The sequence below is a fragment of the Dromiciops gliroides genome, chromosome 3 (assembly GCF_019393635.1).
Source record: "Dromiciops gliroides isolate mDroGli1 chromosome 3, mDroGli1.pri, whole genome shotgun sequence".
Lineage (NCBI taxonomy): Eukaryota > Metazoa > Chordata > Mammalia > Microbiotheria > Microbiotheriidae > Dromiciops > Dromiciops gliroides.
In genome coordinates, this window is record NC_057863.1 from 510,917,489 (window position 1) to 510,943,364 (window position 25,876).

General features: G+C 38.6%; 1 protein-coding gene across 1 annotated transcript in view; it reads left to right on the forward strand.

The window, feature by feature from the left end:
• Positions 1–25,876, forward strand: part of DEUP1 (deuterosome assembly protein 1) — a 145,062-nt gene that overhangs the window by 62,158 nt on the left and 57,028 nt on the right. The window contains exons 6-7 of the mRNA XM_043996434.1: positions 3,045–3,158; positions 5,553–5,804. Coding sequence (XP_043852369.1) covers positions 3,045–3,158; positions 5,553–5,804 — 366 coding nt within the window. The remainder of the gene's footprint in view (positions 1–3,044; positions 3,159–5,552; positions 5,805–25,876) is intronic.

Consider the following 25,876-nt stretch of genomic DNA (forward strand, 5'->3'; position numbering starts at 1 on the left):
TCCTACCCCTGGTGCCTGCAAAGAGACCCCTGTAACCTCCTCCTGGCCAGTTGTCTGATCCCTTTTCTGTCTGTGGTCTGAGAGGTTCAGAAACTTCTGCTGCCACCCCTGATTGAGTCATCCAAGGCCTACTGCTGGTTTGCTGGGGCATGGTCCACATTAGACTGTACAACAGTCTAATGGTACAACAGATCTTTCCTCCTGCTGACCTTCTAAATTGCCTTGGGCTAGAAAATCATCACACCCATCCTTTTGTGGGTTCTGCTGCACCAGAATTTATTTTAAGGCATTATTTAAGGTGTTCAGAGTGGTTTAGAGGAGAGCTCAGGTGAATTCCTGCCTTTTCTCTTGCAATCTTGGCTCCCCCCCCCAATTGTTGACTTCTTAGAATGTTGCTTAAACCTCTGTTTCTTAGATACCTCTGTTCCTCAAATCCTTAAAGTCTGATTACTGTACCCATCACCATGTTGTAATGATGTTCTATGGTCATAAAAGACCCTTCTAATAACTAAATCAAATGTCTTTTTTTTAAATCCTTATCTTCCTTTACCTCTCTGAAGTATTTGTGTTAACATGGTAACCAATTAGGTTCACTGGACTCACAGAAGAAAGGGAAATGACTGTAGTGTTTTGGTGTGAGTAATTTGCCACAATTCTAACACATGGAGAACTGTGTTTTACAACCAGGAATAAAAAGTGATGTGTCTGTCTATGACTATTCCCCTCTTCTGACTCCCCTACAAGTCTCATGTTTGGTTTGTTTGGTACCTGCTGTAGAGTCAGTTCCATCTGAAAATCTAAATCTGGTGATTTAGTAATTCAGTAATACTAGACTTCATATGTATGGAAATATTCCAAGACTGCTTTATCCCTCATACATTTTTCATTCCTTATAGTTCCACTGGCACCATAGTACTCCATCAGGCTGGAGGAATTGGTGCAACTTGTACAAGGCTCATGGAGTAAGCTGTGTTTGCAAAAGAGGTTTTACTGCAAAATTAGCCTCTTGATAAAACAATATCCAGTCTTCCACATTATAGGAAATGGCATCCTTCCTTCACTTGAATCTACTTTAGTATATTTTCTCATCTTTAAAGAGCAGAGGACATCATCCTTCTTTTAAGCATTTGAAACTCAAAACCAATCCTTTACTCTTCCCTCTTTCTCTCCTCCCCTCCCCTTCCTTCTCCTTTGAAGATACAGAGAGTATATAACTGACAGATGTGTCACTATAGGATTGGAAGGCTGAAACATTCAAGTAGTGATTAGCTTGATGTATGCAGTGTCAATAGGGTAATAGAGTTTACTACAGGGTAGCCAGTCAGTGCCCATTGATGGAGTAAGTGTAATACATTCCCAATATATAAACTCAACATGCTGCAGCAGTAATGTGGTACAATGGAGAGAGTCTTGCATTTGAAGTCAGAGGACATAGGTTCAAGTCTCGATTCTACCACTACTACCTGTGTGACTTGGGGAAAGTCACTTAATCAGTTTGAGTCTCAGATTCTTAATCTGTAAAATGAGAGTGTTAGGCCTCTAAGGTTCTTTCCAGCTCTAAACCTATGATCCTAATAACCTAAATCATTTTATCTTTTCTGAGTTTCTTCATCTATAACATGATCTCTAAGATCTTTATACCTCAGAAAAAATCTAATGATCTAGTCATTAAACCCAGCATTGTGTGTGAAGAGACAGCAAGAAGACTGGCCTGACAGGGGTGAAGAAAAAGAACTTGAGATGAGAAAGGTAGAACTTATTGTATTGAATACCAGAGTTTGAGGTTAATCCATAGATATTTCACCACTTATATGGCATCTTGCTTTGTAAAGTCAACATTGGCTTTAATTTTGTAACCCTGGAAGTATTTATGGAGCAAGGGAAGGGAAAGATGACAAATTCTTTTCTTTGAAATTGTCAATTTAAGCAAATTTTTAGAAGGTAGAAAAAAATTTGTTAAATTGGTATGCAAATAAAAGTGTTGGTATTAATTCAGATTTTGTAATTTGCACACATTCACCATTTTATTAATATCATGCAAATCCAGAAAAAATTAACTAAAGTAGTAATCTTACTATTTGAACAAATGCAAATAAATACATGATGAATTTTTCTCAATAAAATTTTGTTTCTACTACATATTTTACATAAAAATGATTTATTGAATTATTTATAACTGAAATAATTACCAGAGACATTTTGATGATTTTTCTTTTAAAAAAGTTACACGTTTAAAATATTTTATGTATGGATTTAATTGAATGGGATTCCACTGGATTTCAAACCCAGTGGCTATTAGCTTTTTCCCTACAAACACAAAAAGAGAGATCTGATAATGATTTTAGGTAGAGTATCATGTATCCTTTTACTCATGAATGATCAAACAAATAAGTAGCATACAACTGAAAATTACTGAGCACTTATTTTGCTCAGTACTATGAGGAAACACAAAAATAAATGAGATGGTTACTACCCTTAATTAATTTTCATCTAATAGGTAAGATAAGATATGTAGATATATAGATGTAAGGGAAAGGAGAATCATGTCTTCTCTGCCTTAGATACACAAATAATGAGTTTGAATTAGAATAAAACTAGTGCAAAAGAGTGGTATAAAGTTCTACAGGGTTAATAAGAAAATAAGCACTTCTGGCTAGGGTTATCAGGGGAGGTTTCATGGAGAAGGTTATATCTGATGCAGAGTATTGAGAGATAAATGTTAACAATGAGCAAAGGATTAAAGTGTATGGAGGGCATGGATTCTGGGATTATAGAGCAATGTGAACAAAGACATGGAGGTAAGGAAGCATAGGATATATTTGGGAAATGGAGCATTGAGTTTATTAAAGGAACCACTAAATTAAATAGTATCTTTTTTCAGTAGACAGTGAGGAACTCATGAAAATGTTTGATTGGAAAGAGAAAAGGCATTGAAGTTTTACTTTTCAGAAAATAGAAATATAATGACAGAATAGAATGAGTGATTATACATTTTGCCTCAAATTTACCATTTCACCAAATTTCTGTTTATTCCTTTTTTTAAGGAATTTAGAGCAAAATCAAGAGAATGGGACAAGCAAGAAGTACTATATCAGAACCATCTGGTTTCTTTAGATGCCCAACAAAAATTATTATCTGAAAAGTGTAATCAATTTCAGGTACAATATTTAAGCATATCTTCTTAATTAAAAGACATTAAAGGTTAAAATTGCCATCATTTACTTTATAGGATGAAATCAGTTCATTAACTTTGATACCATTGCTCTATGCTACCTTCCAAATCTAATTTACAATGAAGATACTGACCTGCATTAGTGGAGGGACTTTCCTTATTAGGGAGTTTCCTATACCAATAAAATGACATTCTAGTGTCTATTCTTTGTGTAACTCTTGTATCAAAATTCCTAGGACACAAAAGGTCTCAGTACTCTTTGAGATATTTTTCCATTTCTCGACTCAAAGTCGAGAATATAATGAGAAAATAATATTACAGCAATGGAAGCTCAAAGTTTTGATAGATGCAAGAAATATTTTGAAAAATAAAATTGGGATGTAGTGATGTATTAGACATTGAAGAAGAGAGAGAGGGAGGGAGAGAAGTCAATGCAGAACTCCAAGTTTTAAGCTCAGGTAACTAGAGGAAGTTATCTAGTTGGCACCATTAAGAGAAAGAGAGCTTTTATTGAAGAGAAAATGATTTGGTATATATTTTCTCTTGGGGTAGAGGTGGGGAAAAAGTGTTAGAGCATGAGAAACTTTATTTCAGACAGGGCAAACTAAATTAATATTAGGATATCCAGGTGGAAGCATCCAGAAAGCAGGTGGGATTGGAGATGTCAGGGCTGTAGATATAAAATTTTGAATGATTCTCATAAAGGTGATATTTGAATCTATCATGATATATGAGATCTCTGAGAAAATGAATCCAAAGAGAAAAGGGCAGAGTGCCAAGGACAGACCTTAAAGTATAGCTACAAAGAATTGGAAATCAAAGGAATGCCCATCGATTGATGAATGGCTAAAGAAGATGTATATGATGAGGATGGAATATTATTGTGCTATAAGAAATGATAAACAGGATGATTTCAGAAAAACCTAGAAAGACTTAAATGAACTGATACACAATGAAATAAGGAGAACCAAGAGAACATTGTTTACTGAGACAGTAATATTATTTGATGAAGAACTGTGAATGACTTAATTATTCTCAGAAATACAATGATCCAAGACAATCCTAATAGAAGCATACTATCCACCTCCAAAGAAAGAACTAATATTGATTGAACACAGACTGAAGCATGCTGTTTTTCACTTTCTTTGATTTTTTTCTTTTATTCATGATAATGCTTTACATAATTGTACATGTATAACCCATATGTAATTGCAAACCACCTGGGGAGGGGGGCAGAAAGGGAAGGAGGGATAAAATTTGGAACGTAAAACTTTAAATTAAAATGTTTACTATTTTAAAAAAAAAGAATAGCTACATTAAGTGGGTGGGAGGAGCAATGGGAGACAAAAGAGTTTTCAGACTTAAATGAAAAAAGAGTTTTCAGACTTAAATGCACCTGATGCACAGTAAAATAAGCCCCAACAAAGAGAACATTGTTCACTGAGACAGCAATATTGTTTGATGAAGAACTGTGAATGACTTAATTATTCTCAGAAATACAATGATCCAAGACAATCCCAATGGACTAATGATGAAGCATACTATCCACCTCCAAAGAAAGAACTAATATTGATTGAACAAAGACTGAAGCATGCTATTTTTAAGTTTCATTTTTTTCTTTTATTCACATTTTCTTATACAAAATGACTAATGTGATAATGCTTTACATAACTGCACATGTATAACCTATATCTAATTGAAAACCACCTGGGGAGGAAAGGAGGGATAAAATTTGGAACTCAAAACTTTAAATTAAAATGTTTACTATTTTTTAAAAAGAATAGCTACATTAAGTGGGTGGAAGAAGCAATGGAAGACAAAAGAGTTTTCAGATCCAGAATGTTAAGAAATCATGAGGTCCAAGAGAGAATTTCTAGGAGTGATAAACCACTTCCCATGGTACATGAAGGTTAAGGAGATGGTGGACTTTACCAAACTTAAAGGTTCTTTCTATTAGGAAGTCATTGGTGACCTGATAGAGTTCAGAAGAAACAGTGAGTGATGAGAAAATTAGCCCTGTGGATGTAGGCCTTTTATTGAGAAATTTATTAGTGAAGACAAGGAGAGAAATTGAATCATGGGCAGAATAGGCAGCTGAGCCAAATGAAGATTTGGTTTTTTAAGATGGAGAGACTTGTAAATATTTAAAGGAGAAAAGAAGGAAACAATGGAAAGGAAAAGGAAGAGAGAGGAGATAATTAAGGGAGAAAAGTCTCAGAAGAAAGGAGAAGAGGGAGTGACAGTAGAAAGATGAAGGCATTACTCTTCAAAAAATAATATAATTGTCAGAATATTTTTCCAACAATTTTTGATATTTCTTATACTTTTGTTAGTCTAAAGATGGTTTTCTTTAATTTCCATACTTTTTCTTGTCTTATAGAAACAGGCACAAAGTTACCAATCTCAGCTAAATGGAAAAAAGCAGTGCCTAGAAGATGCCAGTCTTAACAACCCTGAAATTGCTCGGTTGACCTGCGAAGCAGATATTAGTAGTGATACTGTTGAGAGAGATGAATTCATTATTGAAAAACTGAAGTCAGCTGTGAGTGAAATAGCAATAAGCAGGAATAAATTACAAGATGAAAATCAGAAGCTCCTACAAGAACTGAAAATGTACCAAAGACAGTGCCAGGTGAAGAAATGAATGCTTTTGTTTTAACTCATATTAACTAAAACTAAATAAATGATGAACCTCAACAAAATCAGAAACATGGGTTGGGAGGCTGCTTTTAGAGAGCATGTGTTTATATGTGTGTGATGTCTATACACACCTGAGAGGCTGTGTAGTCCAACCCATACCTGATCAAAAATCTGTTCCACATCAATACATAGACATGTGTTCATGGAGCCTATGATTGAAAATGGGTAGGGGAACCCATTGCCTCTCATGGTAGTCTAATCCACTTTGGGACAGCTCAAATTATTAATAAATCTTTCCTAACTTCTGGCAGGAACAGTTTGAAAAGAAGGCACAGAGACAGGAAAGCACATGACATTTTCAAAGAAGAATGAGTAACTCAGTTTGGCAAGGACAGCCCTTTGGCTACTGCAACACACTGTCCCTCACTTTTGCATTAAAATTGTGTAAATCTCTATTCCTGAAAGGGGGGAAACAGTGTCTAGACTTAAAGCAATATTTAGTATTCTTGGTCTATTTAGAAATAAGTACTCAGAATAATATTTGTACTTCTTTAGTCATTTTCATCCCAAAGTTTACACATTTTATGCATACTTTTATGTATCTTCAGTATAGATCCACAATGAATGACATTCAAATATTTATAACTGGGTTTTTTATATGGATTTTCAAATTACTGATCACCATGTTAGTTGCCAGGCAGATTTTTAAAAATAGTGGGTTTTTTTTAACACTTTTCTTTTTAAATTAAGAGTTCCAAATTCTCTCCTTTACTCTCTCCCCTTTTCCCATCCCCTGATAAAACAAGCAATATTATATCAATTATACATGTGAAATCATAGAAAACATTTCCATAAAAGTCATATTTTTAAAAGCAAGAAAAATAAAGGAAGTGAGAAAATTATACATCAATTTGCACTCAGAGCTCATCAGTTCTCTCTCTGGAGGTGAACAGCATTGTTTCATCATGAATCCTTTAGAACTGTTTTGGATCATTATATTGAACAGAGTAGCCAAGTCTTTTACAGTTTATTATAATTATAAAATTACTGTTACTGTACACAATGATCTCTCAGTTCTCACTTCACTTTGTATCAGTTCATTTAAGTCTTCCCATGTTTTTTCTGAAATCATCCCCCTCACCATTTCTTTTAGCATAGTAATTCATAACAATCATATGCCACAACTTGTTCATCCAATTGCCAACTAATGAGCCTCTCCTCAATTTCCAATTCTTTGCTACCACAAAAAGAGCTGATAAAAATATATTTGTACATACATGTCCTTTTCCTTTTTCATTCATCTCTTTGTGGGTACAGACGTGGTAGTCATATTGTTGGCTCAAAGCTCTTTGGGTCTAGTTCCAAATTGTTTCCCAGAATGTTTGGAACAATTCACTACTCCATCAGCAGTTCATTAATGTACCTATTTTTTTCCTCATCCCCTCTAGCATTTGTCATTTCTTGTAGGTATGAGGTGACACCTCAGAGTTGTTTTAATTTGCATTTCTCTACTCAATAGTAATTTAGAACTTTTTTTCATATGATTATAAACAGCTTTGATTTCTTCTGAAAACTTTGGCCTTTTATCAACTGGTCATTTATTTTTATAAATTTGACTTAGTTCTATATTCAGTATATATTTGGAGATGAAACCTTTATCAGAGAAACTTACTTTAAAATTTTTTGACACTATTTCATTGCCTATGGTACATTTTAGCAAAATGTAGCTTCCCTGATTATCTCTTTTATGTTTTGCTTTTGTTTTCTCTGAAATCATGATTACTACCCCCTGCCTTATTTACTTCAACTGAAGTCTATTAGATTCTGCTCCACCCCTTTATTTTAACTCTGTGTCTTTCTCTTTCAAGTGTGTCTCTTGTAAAAAACATATGATTGTATTCTAGTTTATAATTCAGCATGCTGTTTCCATTTTATGGGTGAGTTCATCCATTCACATTCACTAATTTATGATTACTATGTTTTCCTCCATCCCATATCCCATTTTTGTTTATTATTTCTCTTTTTTTTGCATCATTCTCATTTATGCTTTCAATTCTCCTCTACCACATTTAGCTCTTTCTTTAACTCTTCCAGGAATTCTAGTTGGGTTTAGTTGGATCCAATTAGAATTTTTCTTTGAGGTTTTTCTTATAGTTGTTTTCACATTGTTATCTTCTGAGTTTATGTCTTGGTCTTCCCTGCCACTGTAGTAGCTTTTTATGGTCAAATTCTTTTTGTTGTTGTTGTTGTTTGCTCATTTTTGTAGCCCATTTCTTGATTCTGAATTTTCTGTTAAAGTTGGGTTCTGCTTACCTGCGTGTGTGTGTGTGTGTGTGTGTGTGTGTGTGTGTGTGTGTGTGTGTGTGTGGCAGGGGGAGGGGGATATTGTCCCAAAACTTTAGGCTTTTTTCTGCTACTGTTTTCAAGACTAATTCTTGAGGTCTACAAGTTTTTGGTGTTTCCAAGGTGGTTTGATCTTGGGAGAGGTTTGGCTACTGTTTTCTTGGTATATACTATGGTCTTTACCCAGGAAGGACCCCTGATCTCCTGCAGCCTCTGGGCCTAGCACTCTTCTTTGCTTTTGAAATGTGACCAGGACCCCTGCTCCCTTGGGACTGACTGCCAGCATTCCTCTCTTCCCTGAAACTGTGACCCAGGACTGTGTATGGGCAATAGAGTTGCCAATCAAACCAGCAAAAGGGTCCCTCTAATCTCTTTCTGACCAGTTGTCTGATCCCCTTACTGTCTCTGGGCCGAGAGCTCCAGAAGCCGCTGTTGCTGCTACATTCTGTGTGGGCTCTGGACAGGCCTCCACCCTGGTGTCACAGTCTATTGCTGACCTCTCAAATTTTCTTAAGCTGGAAAAACAAACTTTTGTTAGTTCTGCAGCTCCAAAATTGGATTTGAGGTGTTATTTTAAAGTTGTTTATAGGGTAATGTTGGGAGAGTTCAGCTGGGTGGTTGCCATCTTGGACCCACCCACCCACCAGGCACATTTTTGATTAAACAGATTAATTATAAACTTTTTTATTTATAAATAATTTTTATGACATAAGAGTACCTTAAGGTAAATGTACTAAGTTAGGTATACCAGAACAAGTACAATTCCTTTTTCCAAAACAGTTATATAAGAGGTAGTACTACATGTTTCACAATGAATTCCTAAAAAGGACAAATGTTTTCATTTGAAATATTTTTACTTTGTATAAAATTATTTTAAACTATTTTATGTAAATAGCATCTTAATCTTCATCTTAATTAGATCTAACTTGGAATCTGCCTCCTTGGCCTTAGATGTGTCTAAGATTGACAACTTACTCAGTTCCACTGAAATAAGTTCACCATTAAATATTTGATTACTAAATGATCTTCCCTCTTCAGCATTCATTTTGAAACTTCTCTTTCCTATTATCAGTTATATTTACATCTTTTCCCCCATATCAGCTGGTTTGAGGCATTAAAGGGTTAAGGATATAAAAATCCCTGAAGCATCTGGAGGCTTTATAAACTCCCTTAAGATACTGGGGTCAGTCTATATAAGACTTCAGTGTCTTTGAACCAAAGATTTGGGGAGTTTGGGGGGGAGGGGTGTAGTAGTAAAGAAAGAGAATAGAGAAGGTACAGTGAGGAAAACAGCTTCTCTTACTTATAACTCAATCCATCTTCTGGCTGTTTGCTTTACTAGCAAGGGACCTTCCTTTCAAGTTTCTTTGGCCCTTAAAGCCAAAGACTTCTTCCCTCACCAGAGAATGTTTAGCTAGGTCTAGGTCCTTGATAGTATGTAAATGAAAGTGCCAATATGTAAGTTTACAAAGTTCTCCATAGAGCAAAAGAGTAATGTAAATACAGAAGGTATATCCTATATACATTCTAGTATAAGAGGAAGCTGAGACTTGATCCAGTTCTTAAGGGAGAAGCTGTGTTGGAAAAAAGATGTGTTGTTGGTATCTTTGACTAAGAGCATATCCTTTTAGGTTTCATCCTTAAAAACATTTTTAATATAATACTAATTTTTGTTAAGCTCTCTTAGTTAAGCCTTTAGTGGCAAAAATCTGTAGCTACAGGAAATGGGTGAAAGAATTCTTAGGTTCATATTATACGATGAGGCACTAACCCAACCAAGAAATTGGGGTGTTTGTCTTTAAAAAATAAAGTTCAAAGAAAGCCCTCAAAACCTGTACTTTATAAGACATGGCAAAGAACGAAAACACTTTTTAAAAACATTCTGGCAGTGTTTACTTGTGAGAAACCCCGTTTAAAAATTTCTGGGACTGTGTTGGAAAAGTATCAAAGGTCTTTATTTACATTCGTGCTCAAATGGGCCAGCTCCCTAATGGAAATGGTGGTGAGCATGGGACTTGGGAGCCCTTTTATCTCAACCCAGCTGGCCCCTCCCTTCTTCCTCAGTTACAATCTTCCAGGCAAGACACTGGCACCAAATGCTAGCCAATCGGAATGCAGTATAGTCAAAGGGGCAGCCCTCTAAACTCCTCCCCCACGGGACCAGCCTTGGGTCTCTTTTATCCTGATTGCTGGGGAGGGGAGAAGGAAAGGAGCCATTAGTAAGCACCCTTCTCCCAGCTGAAATTCACCTCCCAGACATTAATTGTTCCTCAGACAACTTCAATCAGCTTTTATGGGGGGCCCATATTTTCCCACATCACCCATATTCCTAAACTAGAGGATTGACATTTTTCAAAGAATGTCATCATCAGTAAATCAGTTCTCTTGAGGAATATGGTCTCTCCTGTTTGAAGAAGGTTTATCTTTTCTTGACTTTTGGTCCTTGGCAATCAACTACCTCACTAATTTAGCAAGTCCTGTTTTTCCTCTACTGCCTCTTTTCACCTCTCTTACATCTCCTCTTAAATTCTAATCTTGGGCTATTCTCTGGTCCCTTTTCATGGATTAGCCTGTAGTTCCCTTAGTAAGCAGGTCATCTCATTTTTGTTTTTTTCCCCTTATTATTCTGTCTTCTTTTAGCTATTCAAAATGCCCCCAAGGTGGGTGAGCATCATGGGCCCATCAAGCCTAGAGATGTATGTATGTGATAGCATATTAGTGGAATAAAATTTGTTGCCATATTGCTCCCTTTGTCTTTTCTTAAAACCTTTAAAGTACTTAAGACTTAACATTTATGTGTTACTTGGGGGAAACCCCAATGCACACACAGTTGAGGATAGTCCCTCAATTTGCATCATTTTTATGGAGGGGGGATACATTTTGTTACTGAATCTCCTTCCTTCCCCCATGGCCAACCTTGCAAAGACAAATACTAAGTTTTGTTTTTAATCTATTGTTTTTAATTATCAGTCTTTAATTTCTCCTCTAGATTTTCCAAGCTTTCCCTTAGGCAACTCTGTCTGTGGTCAATGGCTGATTGTTAAATAATAATGAATCAGTAGCCATAGATGTTTCTTTTCTATATGCCAGTAGAACCAGGGTGGATGGAAAGACAAGGAAATCTTCCTTTATTTCACCTTCTAATTTTCCATCTTGAAGATAGCATTTTCTAACATTATATAATTTTATGTAATTAATTATATTTTTTAATCTTATTTATCATCCTCACAGTAATTAGATTTTATGAAGATTCCAGTTACTCAAGGTAGAGGACTATACCTAGTTTCAATGATTTTTAAACTACGAGTCATTTTGCTACTACTATGCTTCAACTGTCTTTAGCCATAAGGTTCTATCATTCTTTGATGTCAGTTTACAAAGCAAGACATTTCCTGCTCCAGCTTCAGCAGAGTCCTTGGTTCAAATCAGGTTAAGCCTCCATTCTATCTAGTATTCTTTTTTTCAGAGTTTGGTTCATTTCAAAACTGTCACCCCTTCCTCAAAAGGTTCTTACTGGTGGAAGACAGATATTGTGGCCTGATTCTGAAACTAAATTGGATTCACAATTTAAGTGGGTATTTATACTTCTTTCATGCTTTCTGAGTTGACATTTTTGTAACAAGGTCATTTCCTGAATAAATTTCCTTAAAAACACTAGTCTGAAAATTTCTGTTTAAGCTTTGAATAATCTTTGTAACTGAGAACTTTAAAAAATCTTCTGCCTTCCATAGAAATTGTGTTGAGTTGTATATAACAGATTCAGTAATGCACGATTATATTTTTAACTATTATGAGTCTTTGGAAAAGAATATATCTGAAAAAATTTAATACATAAAATGTTGGCCTTGAAAAGGACCTTGGAAATCAGTCATCTATCTTATTTAACCCTTAAATGAATAATAATATCCTTTCTAACATCCTGACAAGTGGTCATATAACCTCTGCTTAAAGGTGTACAGTGATTAAAAAAACAACAACAACAAACTCATGATCCTCCATGGTAGTCTGTCCATGCCTTCTTACCGGGAGGCTAATGAAGGAGGAAGTGGTGACAGAGGGTGTGCATCAGCTGAGAAGCCAACAGGGGGAGACTTTCCAGTTGATGGAGATCAGCCCCAGCAGGCAAATAAAGGGGCTTAAAATTCACAAAACGAAACACTCAAAACACTTCACCCTTTCTCTCTTTGACATCTTATGACAAATTGAACCTATGTTCTTTATTTGGTCTATTACTCTTTCAGCCTGAAATTTGGACTTGGCTTCAAACTAGCCCTACCTTTAACCTTTTATTCAGCATTTCTAGTTCTGAAAGTACCCCAGGCCTTTGGCTTTTTCCAGCTCATTGATTTGTCTACTCATTTCCTCATCCTGACCCAGTATGTATTCCTAACCTCCATCTACACTGGGAGCCCCTCCCCATCTTTTTTCAAGCTCTACCTCTACCTCCCAATCCTCCCTGTAGGGAGATTTAGTCAGCACTCTGGATCAAGGATCTCTTCCTCATCTCAGTCCCAGGAAGGGCCAGTATAATTTTGTCACAGTACCCCCAACTTCCCCATCCCCAGGGACAGGACACTCAAAACTAGAGGAACACACCATAAGAGTAGGTCAGAAGTATAGGTCCAATGCAGCTTGGGCTAGGCAACCTGGTGGCAGGCAGGATGATCACATTACATGAAGATGACATCTAACTGCAAGCCTGCCTGGGTCTCTCCACTGGGAAATAGAACTGAACTGCTCAAGTCTACCTTCCAGAAGGTCTTTGATTGAATGCTAGATTTTCCTGGGATCACTGATTAACTGAAATTCTCCTTTTACTGGAGTATGCTCAGGTGACCTTTTTGATATCCCACCCAACATGGCAGGCCACCAATTAGGTCACTTCCAGCCTGATGAATGACAAGACCCTTTCTAACAGACTTCCACAGCTTTCTGTAAAAGCTGTGAAGTTCTTTCCATGTCCTGTTCTGTGTATGAACAATCAACTAGCAACCCACTAATTCAATGACTCAATAGTACATCGTAGCTTCTACAAAGTTATGTTTCTATGGATTGCACAGGGTTTCCCCTGTTCCTGAAATACAGTCCCTTCCCAATTTTACCTCTGAATGTTCATCTTTCTTAAGGCTCAGATCTACTGCTGTCTCTTCTGAGAAACTTAATTGCCCTAATTGGTAATGATCTTTCCCCTCAGTTCTCACATAGTGATTATTTCATAATTCATTAATGAATGTATCACATAATATTTCAGGTGGCAGAGTAGATAGTGTTGAATTTAGAGCCAGGGAGACTCCAAGGGCAAGTCACCTTATCTTTATGCCTCAGTTTATTCTTCTGTAAAATGCAGATAATAATAGTACTTATCTCTTAGAGTTGCTATGATGGTGTGGTGCTGACCGATGGAGAATCTGTCTTTTCTTGGTGTTAATTGTTAGGCCAAAATTAGCACAAGGAGCAGAGAATCAATCCATACTTTGCTGAATCTCAGCTTCAGGGGCTGCACTGAGTGTGCAATCATCTAAAAAAAAATCATGCACCAACCCTCTCCACTTTAGTCTTGGCTTGTAGCCTTTTCAAGTCCTAATAATCCCTGAATTGCTAGGTCTTTTCTCAATGCTTATCATTCTTGACCTCTCCACCATCTTTAACACTGTCAATTATTCTCCTTGATATTGTCTTTTGTCTAGGTGGGATGACTCGTGTAGGATGAGCCCCTTTGTGCTGATCAAAAAAAAAGGAGCCAACAAACCACTTTTGGCTTGCTTTTTGCACTTTCCCCTTCCTCCTTGCTGCCAGTCAGTCATTAAGCATTTTTTAAGCATCTTCTCTATACCAGGCAAATGCTAAGAGCTAGAGGTACAAAAGAAAGGCAAAAGACAGTCTCTACCCTTGAGGAGCTCACAGTATATTGAGGGAGATAATGAACAGACAAATATATGTGAACAAGCTAAATACTGGATAAATAGGAAATCATTAACAGGGGAAAGGCCCTAGAATTAGTGGCAAAGGCTTCCTGTAGAAGGAAGTTGAGGGGCAGCTAGGTGGCGCAGTAGATACAGCATGGCCGTGGAATTAGGAGGACCTGAGTTCAAATATGGCCTCAGACACTTGACACTTACTAGCTGTGTGACCCTGGGCAAGTCACTTAACCCCAATTGCCTGAAGAAGAAGGAGGAGGAGGAGGAGGAGGAGGAGGAGGAGGAGGAGGAGGAGGAGGAGGAGAAGGAGAAGGAGAAGAAGAAGAAGAAGAAGAAGAAGGAAGAAGGAAGAAGGAAGAAGGAAGAAGGAAGAAGGAAGAAGGAAGAAGGAAGAAGGAAGAAGGAAGAAAGAAGAAAGAAGAAAAAAGAAGGAAAAAGTTGAGACTTAAAGGAAGCAAGAGGAGCCAGGAGGCAAAGATGGGAAGGAAAAGCATTCTAGGCATGGAGGACAGCCAAAGAAAATACCCAGAACCAACAGAAGTGCCTTGTTTATGGAACAGCAAGGAGGCCGGTGTCACTGGATCAAAGAATATATGAGGGGATGCCATGGTGTAAGGAAGCTAGAAAGTTATTGAGGATTAGGTGGGCTAGGTTATGACAGCCTTTGAATACGAAGTAGAATTTTGTTTTTGATCCTGGAGGTGACAGGGAACCAATGGAGTTTATCAGGGCAGCTAGGTAGTGCAATGGATAGAGTTACAGGCCTAGAGTCAGGAAGACTCATCTTCCTGAGTTCAAATCTGGCCTCAGACAGGTATTAGCTGTGTGACCTTGGGCAAGTCATTTAACCCTATTTGCCTCTGTTTATTTATCTGTTAAAAAAATGATCTGGAAAAGAAAATTGCAAACCACTCTAGTATCTTTGCCAAGAAAACCCCGAATGGAGTCACAAAAAATTGGACACAACCAAAAAAAAAATTGAACAATGGAGTTTATTGAGTATGAGCGGGGGGATGACAGGGTTAGATTTAAACTTTGGCAGCTGAATGGAAGATAGACTGGAGTGGAGAGAGATATAACAGGCCTACCTACCAGCAGACCAGCTTCTAGGCATGAGGCAATGAGGGCCTACACCAGGGTAGTGGTATTTCAGAGAAAAGAAAGGGGCATATTCAAAAGGTTGCCAAAGGTGAAATTGGCAGACCTTGGCAACAGGTTAGATATGGGGCGGGTTGAGATGTAGAAAAGAGTCAAGAACGATATCTTGGTTGTGAGCCTGAGGGACTGGGAGGATGATGGTGCCCTTGACAGTAATGGGAAAGTTTGGAAGGGAAGAAAGTGAAGAGGGGAAAGATAATTCTTCAGGTTTTTTTTCTATAGAGAATCTGAGAGTATAGCAGGACAAGGGAAAAATCTTAATGATTTGTTTTGTGGCAAAAGCACGTGCTGAGTCAGAAGTGGGATTCCCTACTTGGCTCAAGAAGGGTGTTCTGTATACCACTCCTAACCCAAGCCTCCTAGTTAGGTTTCCTAACGATCATATTCTCAAAGTCTAGCCCTTGGGTCACCACAGCTTCAAGTGTCCAGAATCTCACCATCTAGACAGGATGAGGATTTCATAGGCATCATGAGTCTACAATCTAGCCACCTAGCCAGGGAGGGAAGATGTATTGGGCATTTTAGAGGGTTTCTGTTGTTGAGTCATTTTTTGGCTATCACAAATAAATCCAAGCTTGAGAGTTTGGGGATCCAACTTCTATTCAGATAACGGGAATTTCCTGACCCATGTGCACCTCAGAGAGATGAGAGAATTACTCATATGTCTCCCACAAGCAAAGGAATCACAAGAAACTATGTCATGACATGGAGAATCCAGGGACCTGGACTTTGCATTCCACCATTAGAGTGAGTTCTTAAAATGGAGTGGGTTCAGTGGGAAGGGAGGTTCTGTATCTAGTCATATCAAGTGTATTTCTGGAATGGTAAATGCTAGCTCTCAGATGAATACCCATAAGACTGTGTGGATCTTTCGGGGGATGGAGGATAAAAAGCAGGAAAGAGGGATTCAGTGAAATGTTAGTGTGCTGCTTGCTTTGTGACCCCAAATGTAATTCCCTTCTGGAGGAGTCCTGGACCCAAAATGATGCTCACTATAGAGGTCTTTAGGACTCTGGAAAAGGGGAACCTACCTGAGAAGGAGGAAAGTTGTATTGATTGCTGTTTGGGGGTTGTTGTGAGGCCTTTATGCATTTTCTGCTTTTGTTTATGGAGTCCTATGAGTAGTTTGCATTTTTTACATTATCTATGGAGTGAAATAAACACTATCCTGTTCCTAATAAATACATTAGCTACCCTGAATATTCTTACAGGATCTGGAGATCTTTTGCTCGTGTCACTTATATTCAGAGATTTCCCCTTGTAAGACCTTGTAAGGGTGGAGACACAAGGAACCAATGATTAGAAGATGACAGGAAGGTCATGTAGAGTAAATGAGAGACCACATAAGGTCAAAGATTGCTCTGGAACATAGTGTTACTGGTTGGCTATCAAGAAGCAAGGAGGGGCAGCTAGGTGGTGCAGTGGATAAAGCACCAGCCCTGGATTCAGGAGGACCTGAGTTCAAATCTGGATTCAGACACTTGAGACTTCATTAGCTGTGTGACCCTGGGCAAGTCATTTAGCCCTCTGCCCCCCCTCCCCCCAAAAAAAGGGAAAAAAAAAGAAGCAAGGAGACAACGTAGGGAAAATTCTGAGGCCAGTCCATCAAAAGTTTCATGGTACAATGAAAAGAGTACAGATTTAGAATCAGAGGACCTGAGCTCAGATTCCAGCTCTGTTTCTTACAGTCTTGGTGACCTTGGCCAAATCATTTAGCCAACTTTGGGTCTTTGTTTCATGCTCCATAGAATGATGGGTTTTGTCCATATATGTGTGTTATCTCCACCATTCCTTCCATTTTTAATTTTATGATTCTTTTGAGTTTACTTAATCTATAAAAGACAGAAAAGATGAAAGTTTCAAACACTTTCAACCTCATACCCTTTAACGCTATATATATATATATATATACATATATATATATATATATGTTAATTACTAATTCTCAAGACCTTAACCCAAACTTTTCTCTGCATTTTGAAAGATTCCATCTACCATTATACAGTGAGCTAGATCATTTACAAATGGCAAGTGAATAAATGCTAGGATAGTTATTACTGAATCTTAACAGTAATAGAAATGAGAGCCAGGAAATCTCTCAGTTAGTCTGGAGAGGCCCTATGTTGGAGGTGAATTTTGAAGAGCATTTTGGGGTTTTGGGGTTTTTTGGAAGGAAAAGACATGGCTTGATGGAAAGAAAGGAAAGGGCACTTCTTCTGGGGAAGATAATATGTCCATTGGCTGGGGGGAAATAGTTAAGTTGTGTGATATTTAACTTTACTAGAATGGAAAAAAATAAGGTTGAAAAGATAAAAATTCTTATCCAATGGCATATTAACTGGTACTAAATGGGTACTTAAAGGGAGTGAAAAGATAAAAATTATTTGCTGTCAATCAGAAGTTCTGGTTGGGACAAAAGCTTGAGAGATTGCTGTGAAGGTTGTTGTAGTTAACAAAGCTATATGAGACTTGTTGGCATGGAGATTTACCTAGAAGTGGAAATGAAGAATAAAAAGGAGTTATTTGAGATTCTTAAATAGCTTTTATTATAAAAAAGATATGTATGAGTAATGATATCCAAATAAGGGAAGGATTTCCTATATTGTTTCTGTCACTTAAGGGACTGAAATCACTTTGTATGTAAACCACTAAATTTTACTTTATTCTTTTTTTTTTTAGTGAGGCAATTGGGGTTAAGTGACTTGCCAAAGGTCACACAGCTAGTAAGTGTTAAGTGTCTGAGGCTGGATTTGAACTCAGGTACTCCTGACTCCACGGCCAGTGCCAGTTTTACTTTATTCTTAACAAACTGATGAACAAACTGAAGGCTATAATTCAGTGTCTTCTTTTTCCTTCAATTTATATTATACTTGTTTTCTGGGTAATTAAGGTCATAGATTTAGAACAAGGAGGGATATGGGAGGTTATTGGGCTCAGTCAAGCCCTTCATTTTACAGATATGATGACATATCTATGTGGCAAAGCCCCTCTCTGAGCTCAGGTGTTCTCTTTCTAAATTAAAATCTTTTCTGCTGCACTATGCTTTTGTGGATATAAGCTCCTTGAAGGCAGGCGCTGTTTCATTTTTGCATTTGTGCCCCCAGAACCTTATACTTACTGGCAGTTCAATAAATGTTTGTTGCTTTGAATTGAATTTAATATGGCAGCCAAAATAGTCAGTGTTACCATAGGCTGTGGGAATAATACAGAACCCAGAACAAGTGAGCTGTTCTCTGCCTTGGGTAGACCACATTAAGAGTCTTGTCTTCAGTACTGGCCACCACCTAGGAATAACACTGAGAAGCTATAGTGAGTACACCCAGAGGACAGCTACCAAAATAGTAGAGAGCCTAGCCTGGAGGTCACATGGAGAGTCTTTGAAGGGACTGACAGTTGTTAGCCTGGAGCAAAGAAGAATTTGGGACATGATAGCTGTTTTCAGATATCTGGGCTATCATACAGATAATAAATACATCTTTTTCTTCTTTGCCCAGGGGATAAAGCTAAAAGCAATGGTTGAAATTTGCAGAGGCAGATTTCAACTTTATGTAAAAAGCAATGTCCTTACAATTAGAGCTGCACTGGCTCAGAATATAGTGGATTCCTTCTTCCTAGCCGTCTTCAAGCGAAGGATGATCATTTATCAGGGAAGCTTTAGAGGAAATTCTTCTTCAGGTTCATTTTAGACTAACTGGCCACCAAAGTTCCAAATAACTCTGAGATTCTATGACCAGTGACTCAAGAAACTAAAACTTTGTGGATCAGGAGATGGGAACATGGGAAGTAATTTTCCCTAAATATCATCACATGAATCCTGCAAGTTTTCAGTGGTCCTAGGGGTTAGGTAATTGGCTCAGTATAACCTGGACAGGAGTGGTTGGATATTGCTTTTCCCACTACCAACGTAATTTTGGGGGAACCAAACAAAGGTTAAGTGCCAGGCTGCCTGGCACACTGTACCCGAGACCCCACTGTACCCCACAATCAGATATACCAGAATGGATTCAGTGCCAATGAGAAGGAAGTGTTAACACCACATTTCCTAGATTCTGGATTTCGTTTGGTCAAAGATCTGACCTCTTCCCTTAGGGCCCAAGAAGGAAGCACTCCTGGAATTCCTGCAACAGTGGTTCATGTGTTCTTTCACTTGCTTTGCTTTACCTTCCATCCAATTGGGGTGGGCTAGGGAGGGGAAATGGGATCTTCTGTAACTTCTTGGGCCTTCAATACATTTGAGATGAGGAATCAGGCTTTCCACCTCTTGGTCCTATCCTGCTGGAGCAGTTGCATAAGCTGATCCTATAAATTGAAATGTATCTGCAGAAGGCCTATAGCTTTATTTGGATTTGGGAGAGAGATGAATGGAAGATAGCTTTTCAGGTTGAAATTGGAATATAGGAGTATACCATTTAGACTTAGATGCCCCTGCAAATTTTTAGCTCTTCATGAACTCATTTATTCAGGATCTATTGGATGGGGAGGGAAGAAGGGGTTAAGTAAATAGGAGTGGTGGAATGTGTCACGTTGTTCTCATATGCTTTAGTCAAAACCATTCTCCTGCATCTGAACCAGAATTACCTGTTTACATAAATTTGAGTATAAGGAACTAGAGAGTTCCTGGGGTATATAGAGAAGGACATGATTAAGTATAGAGGGTTGGTATGAATAGAATGGTGAAAGATAAAAGAAGCATATCAGTGGAGGTAAGTCCAGGGCTACAAGAAAGCTGCAATAATTTTTGGAAATTATGGGCTTCTACTGCCATTTTGTCTGTGGATTTCCAGTCCTGACAATATACCTCACAAATCTTTGGCACTCAAAGACATTTTTTGTTGGACATTTGCCATTGAAAAGGCTTTTAAGGAATTAAAAGATAGTTCACCATGGCCCCAGGAATAACAAACCCAAGCCCACAAAAGTGCTTTGTTGTTGAAACAGATTCCACAGTAGGAGCTATCCTCTCCCAAGTTGACCCCTGTCCCAAAGTATTTCCCAGAAGTTATCTGCAGCCAAAGAACCCAATATCATTTGTGTGTGTGTGTGTGGGGGGAATGCAGCTAGATATGAAGCAGCATTTTCAAGTTGGTGCTGTTGCTTTAAAGGGCCAAACATCACAAAAACCATGAGCACCTTCAATGCACTAGAAAATTCAGCTAGGAACAGATAAAATAGGCGCTTTCCTTCAGCTGGTTCAATTTCTCTGTAGTATACATTCTAGGCCACCAAAAACAGCAAGCAGATGACTTGTTAATGAAAGCCAGAATGCCCACCCCCCCCCCTTATCCTCCCACAAGCCAACTATCCAAACAATATCCTATATAGCTGATCCTTTAGTCATCAAACTGGTCTGACAGAAACAGGAAAAGGACCCCTGTTCTCAGGCTCAGCGGTCCACTGTCCAAGAGAAGTCATCCCCTTCCTTGGCAGGAATGGGGATGACATTCACTGTTTTGTCCATGATCAAGGGCATGTGATCCCCCTTGAAGGCTTAATAAGCAGTCCTGAGGTTACTATGACTGTAGGGATAGGGGGCACACAGGGTTATTCACGACCCTCCACAAAATCACATGGTGCTGGGGCAGCTAGGTGGCGCAGTGGATAGAGCACTGGCCCTGGATTCAGGAGGACCTGAGTTCAAATCCGGCCTCAGACACTTAACACTTACTGGCTGTGTGACCCTGGGCAAGTCACTTAACCCCAATTGCCTCACCAAAAAAAAAAAAAAAATCACATGGTGCTTCTCAGGGTCCTATCTCAGGTGTGTCAGCTGGTTGGTTCATTCCTGTTTAGTGAGGAGACGACCTAGGCTATTACAACCACTCCGAATATCTCTATGGCCTCAAGCAGCAGTAATAATGGGGTTTTCACTAAGCTGCTGCCTTCTCCAGGATATGATTCCTTTTTGTGGTTGTGGAAACCCTCATGAAAATGGTTCACTTGATCTAGCTCCCCCAAAGTAAAGAGAGTTCAGCTTTTTCTCAAGGAGATTTTCCATCTGCTTGGCATCCTCTTCCACCTCAGGTCATCCTGGAAGCCCCCACTTAGTTTGTTTGTTCTGGTCCACTCTGTTCCCTGGCATCCAGGTTAAATTTTGTCTCCCCTCTATCTATTCCTACTTCCCATCTGCCATTTACTCCAAACTAGTAGCCAGTTAGAGAAGACAAACAGGACATGAGCAATATTGCCAGTCATTAGAACTGCAAAGTACTGCACTCAAAATATGTTTTATTCATCCTTTGCTCACCTGCACACACACATATTGTGATGCCAGCAGTAGATGACCGCCTGGAAGAACTGGAGGCAAGCAAGCACAGGGTGATTTACAAGAGCATGGTTCAATGGAGAGAACCTTGGAAGCCATGGGCCCAAATCCCAGCTGTGCAGATTACAATATCTGTAACCTGGGACAATTATATGACCTCTCTAGGCCTCTCCTCACCTATAAGTGGAGGGTGCTGGATCTGATGGCCTTTGAGGCTCTATCATGTACTGGATCAATGATGTAAAACACAAATACAAAGAGATTCCTGCTGGGCACATATTGATTTAGAAAACTAATTAGCATTATGTTTTATCATATTTTTATTTATGATGTTAAACATTTCCCAATTACATTTTAATATGCTTGCTGGCTACACTTGGGAGGCCTGCCTCTGACAATTCTGTTCCAGGGAAGGGAAATGGAAGAGAAAGGAATAATCATTTATATAGGGCCTATTATGTTTCAGGGGCAGCTAGATGGCTCAGAAGATAGAGTGCTGGGCCTGGAGTCAAGATTCATCCCCCTGAGTTCAAATCTTGCCTCAGACACTCGCTAGCCATGTGACCCGGGCAAGTCACTTAACCCTGTTTGCTTTAGTTTCCTCATCTATAAAAAATAAGCTGGAGAAGGAAATGGCAAACCACTCTAGTATCTTTGCCAAGGAAACTCCAATGGGGTCACAAAAAATCATACACAACTGAACATTATGTTCCAAATACTGTGCTGAACATTTTTTAACAGATCTTATCTCATTTGATCCTCCCCACAGCCCTGGAGGGTAGGTGCTATTTCATTTGGGGAAACTGAGGCAAAAAAGTTAAATGACTAAGGTCACACAGCCAGTAACTGTTGGAGGCTGGATTTGAACTCAGGTCTCCCTGACTCCAGTCCCAGTGCTCTGTCCACTGAACCACCACCAGCCTACACATCTAGAATCTCATGTTCTCTCAAGTTTCTTCAAATTCTGAACCTATGATCTTATGTCCCGCAGATCCAAAATGTCTAAAATAACGAAGCTGATAATAAAATCCCATGGAAAGCTTTGCAAGAAAAAGATCAGGTTTGACTGAATCACAGGATTTCTGGAATGACTTTCTAGGAAGTGAGGAGCTTGAGCATTAGAAGAGGTTTTCATTAAGAGGGTCATTGGGCTTAGAATTGGAAGGGACTTTACAGAACCTTTAATCCAACCATTTAATTTACAGATGAGGCCAAATGAAACTGGAGAACAATACCAGTGGTACATAACTCACAGGGCCCTGGTGCAGCCCAAATCTAATTTTCTATGTAAAGCAAACAAACCAGATATGATATGGAAACCTTAACAAGCCATATACTATGATACAATGTCAATTATGTAGCCCCTTGAGGGCAGCTAAGTGGTGCAACAGATAGTGTGCCAGTCCTGGAGTGTCACAATTGGAATGACGCCACCTGCTGGAGACTTACTGTAGAAGAGTCCCGTCCATGAAGCGAAGGTCTTTGAGGGCAAGACCAGGAGTCTTTTCTTTGGCATCAGGAAGTGACGTTGGCTAGTGAGAGGAAGAAGGAAGGGACTAGCGCTCTTTCTCGGGCTCTTTCCTGAGGATTCCGGCGGAGAAGGGAGCTAGAAATGCGCTCTCCCTTTAATAGATAGGAATCTAGGCCTTTCTCTCTCTCCTTACCAAATTCTTATTCTCCTTAATAAATGCTTAAAAGTCTAACTCTTGCTAAAGCTTATAATTTATTGGCGACCACTCATTAGATTTTAGACAGTCTAGCTAGAATTTTAGCCCTTAACAGGAATTAGGAAAATTCATCTTCATAACTTCAAACTCAGCCTCAGACACTAGCTGTGTGACCCCAGGCAAGTCACTTAACCCTGTTTGCCTCAGTTGTCTCATCTGTAAAATGAGCTGGAGTAGGAAATGGCAAACCCCTCCAGGATCTTTGCCAAGAAAAAAAAAATGGGGTCATGAAGAGTCAGACACAACTGGAAACAACTGAAAACAACAATAATGTAGCCCCTTATCAGAAAGTAGGCTGATGAAAAGTTTAGTTTATCCTAGATTTCCAGAAGGCAGGACTAAAAAATGATGAGTTACAATTAATCATTTTTTCTGTAATAATCCACTAATAACACATATTGAGCTTGCAGTCCACTAAAAGACACAGATCTTTTTCAGAAGAACTTTTGTTTGGTCATTTCTACCCTATCTTGTGATATTTATTTTTAGAACCCTAATATAGAACTTTACATTTATCTTTTAAAACTCACTTTATTAGATTTGGCCTTATATTCTAGCCTGACTCTATCATCCAATGTATTAAAGATACCTTTAATTGTGTGTAATCCCCAAATTTGGTGAGTGTGACACCTTTGCTTTTAAGTCATAGATAAAAAAATATTAAACAGTGCAGGGGATGAGCCAGAGGCACTCCACTAGAAACTTCCTTTCAAGTTGATATTGAATCATTCTTTGAGTCCAGCTATTCAACTAATTGAATTTACCTAACCATATTATCATCTAATTTACATCTCATTTTCTGTGATGGTCAAATGTGAAATTGCATGAGAGACTTTATCATATGCTTTGCTTAAGCCTAGTTAAATAATACCGAGATCATTCACTATCAATCTAAGTCTAATCACTGTCAAAAAAAAAAAAAAAAGGTTAGTCTGGCAAGCCCTCTTCTTGATTAAGCCATACTGATTCTTCACTAGACTCTAATTAAAACAATCCTTTTCATAATACATCCTTTAATTTTGAAAAGAACTGAAGTCCAGATCAGTGACCTGTAATTTGCAGAACTGATCTTTGCCCCTTTATTGAATATTGGGACCTTTGCCCTTCTCTAGTTCTGTCTGAGACACTGCTCCTATCCTTCATGATCTTTCCTACAACACTGACAGTAGTTCATAAGTTACATTGGCCAGTTCTTTCAGTGCTGGCATGTTGTTGACCAGAACCTAGTGACTTGAGCTCATCTAGGAAACCTAATTACTCTCTTACTATCAACCTACTTAACTTGAAATCAGATCCCTACTGTCTATTTTTCAATTATCTTTACTAGACTTAAGAGGTAACATAGTATTTTAGTGGATAGAGAGCAGCCCTCAGCCCAAAAAAACTGACTCTAAGTCCCACTTCTGACACATACTGATTGTGAGACCTTGGGAAAGTTCTCAGTGCTCTTTAAAGTACAGCTTTAAGTAAAGCCTGCTTTCCATGGGGCTGTGCTAATCATGGGGCTTATCTTCAACAGAAACATACTCTCTTCTCACATTCCACCCCCCCCCTCAACCTCCTTCTACTGTTTAAGTTCCCAGTCTCCCTCATGCTATACTGGGAATTGGCTCCCTCAGGGCAATTATGGAGAGAAAAGAGACCTAGCCACTACCTACCCCACAGCAGGTACAGTTGAAAAAATTTCCCTACCTCTATCCCCTAAATCACCTTAGGACTTTGGCAGGGATCTCTTGGAGAACAGATGGGCTCTGGCTCCCAAGCAATGACTAGGGAGTAAGAATTTCACCTCTTATTTTCATTTGGGGTGGGACATAGTAAATCATTCAGGATAATCAGACCTGGATGGGCTGAAATATTTATCACTGATTCTATTACATTCTCTTTTCCTCAAAATTCATCCACCTCCCAAACTTCCCTTTTCTGTCAAGGTCACTATCATTCTCCCATTCACCCAGGTAGTCATCCACAGCTTTATCCCAATATCAAGTTCTGTTCCTCATTCTCACCCCACATATCTAATCATTTGCCAAATCTTGATGTTTCTACCTCCACAACATCTTGCATCCATATTGTCTTCATCATAAGCATGGCCATTACCCAACTTCAGGCCTTCACCACTCCTCAACTGGTGTTTTAGCTTCCTAATTGTTCTCCCTGACTCATGTCTCTTTCCTCCAGTCTGGACCCAGGTCCTTTAACTCTAAATCTAGCATACTTTCCGCCACACCATGCTGCACTATTTACATGATTATACTGCATCTTTATATTCATCTTTAGTTACTTACCTTTGCTTCTATTTTCTGTACAATTTTTTACAAATCTAAATTGGTCAGTGAGCTCCTTGTGAATACACATTGGCTTTTTTTAGATATTTCTCTTCCTCCTTCCCCTTGTAATTGTTTTTCTTTTTTCTTCTTCTTTTTTTTTTTTTTTTTTTTTTTTTTGCTGGGCAATGAGGATTAAGTGATGTATGTGCCCAGGATCACACAGCTAGTAAATGTCAAGTGTCTGAGACCAGATTTGAACTCAGGTCCTCCTGAATCCAGGGCTGGTACTTTATCCACTGCTCCACCTAGCTGCCCCTCTGTATTTGTTTTTCTATGCAAGGAGGTAAATTTGACCTGACATACATCACCGAGACTTAGTAGGATAA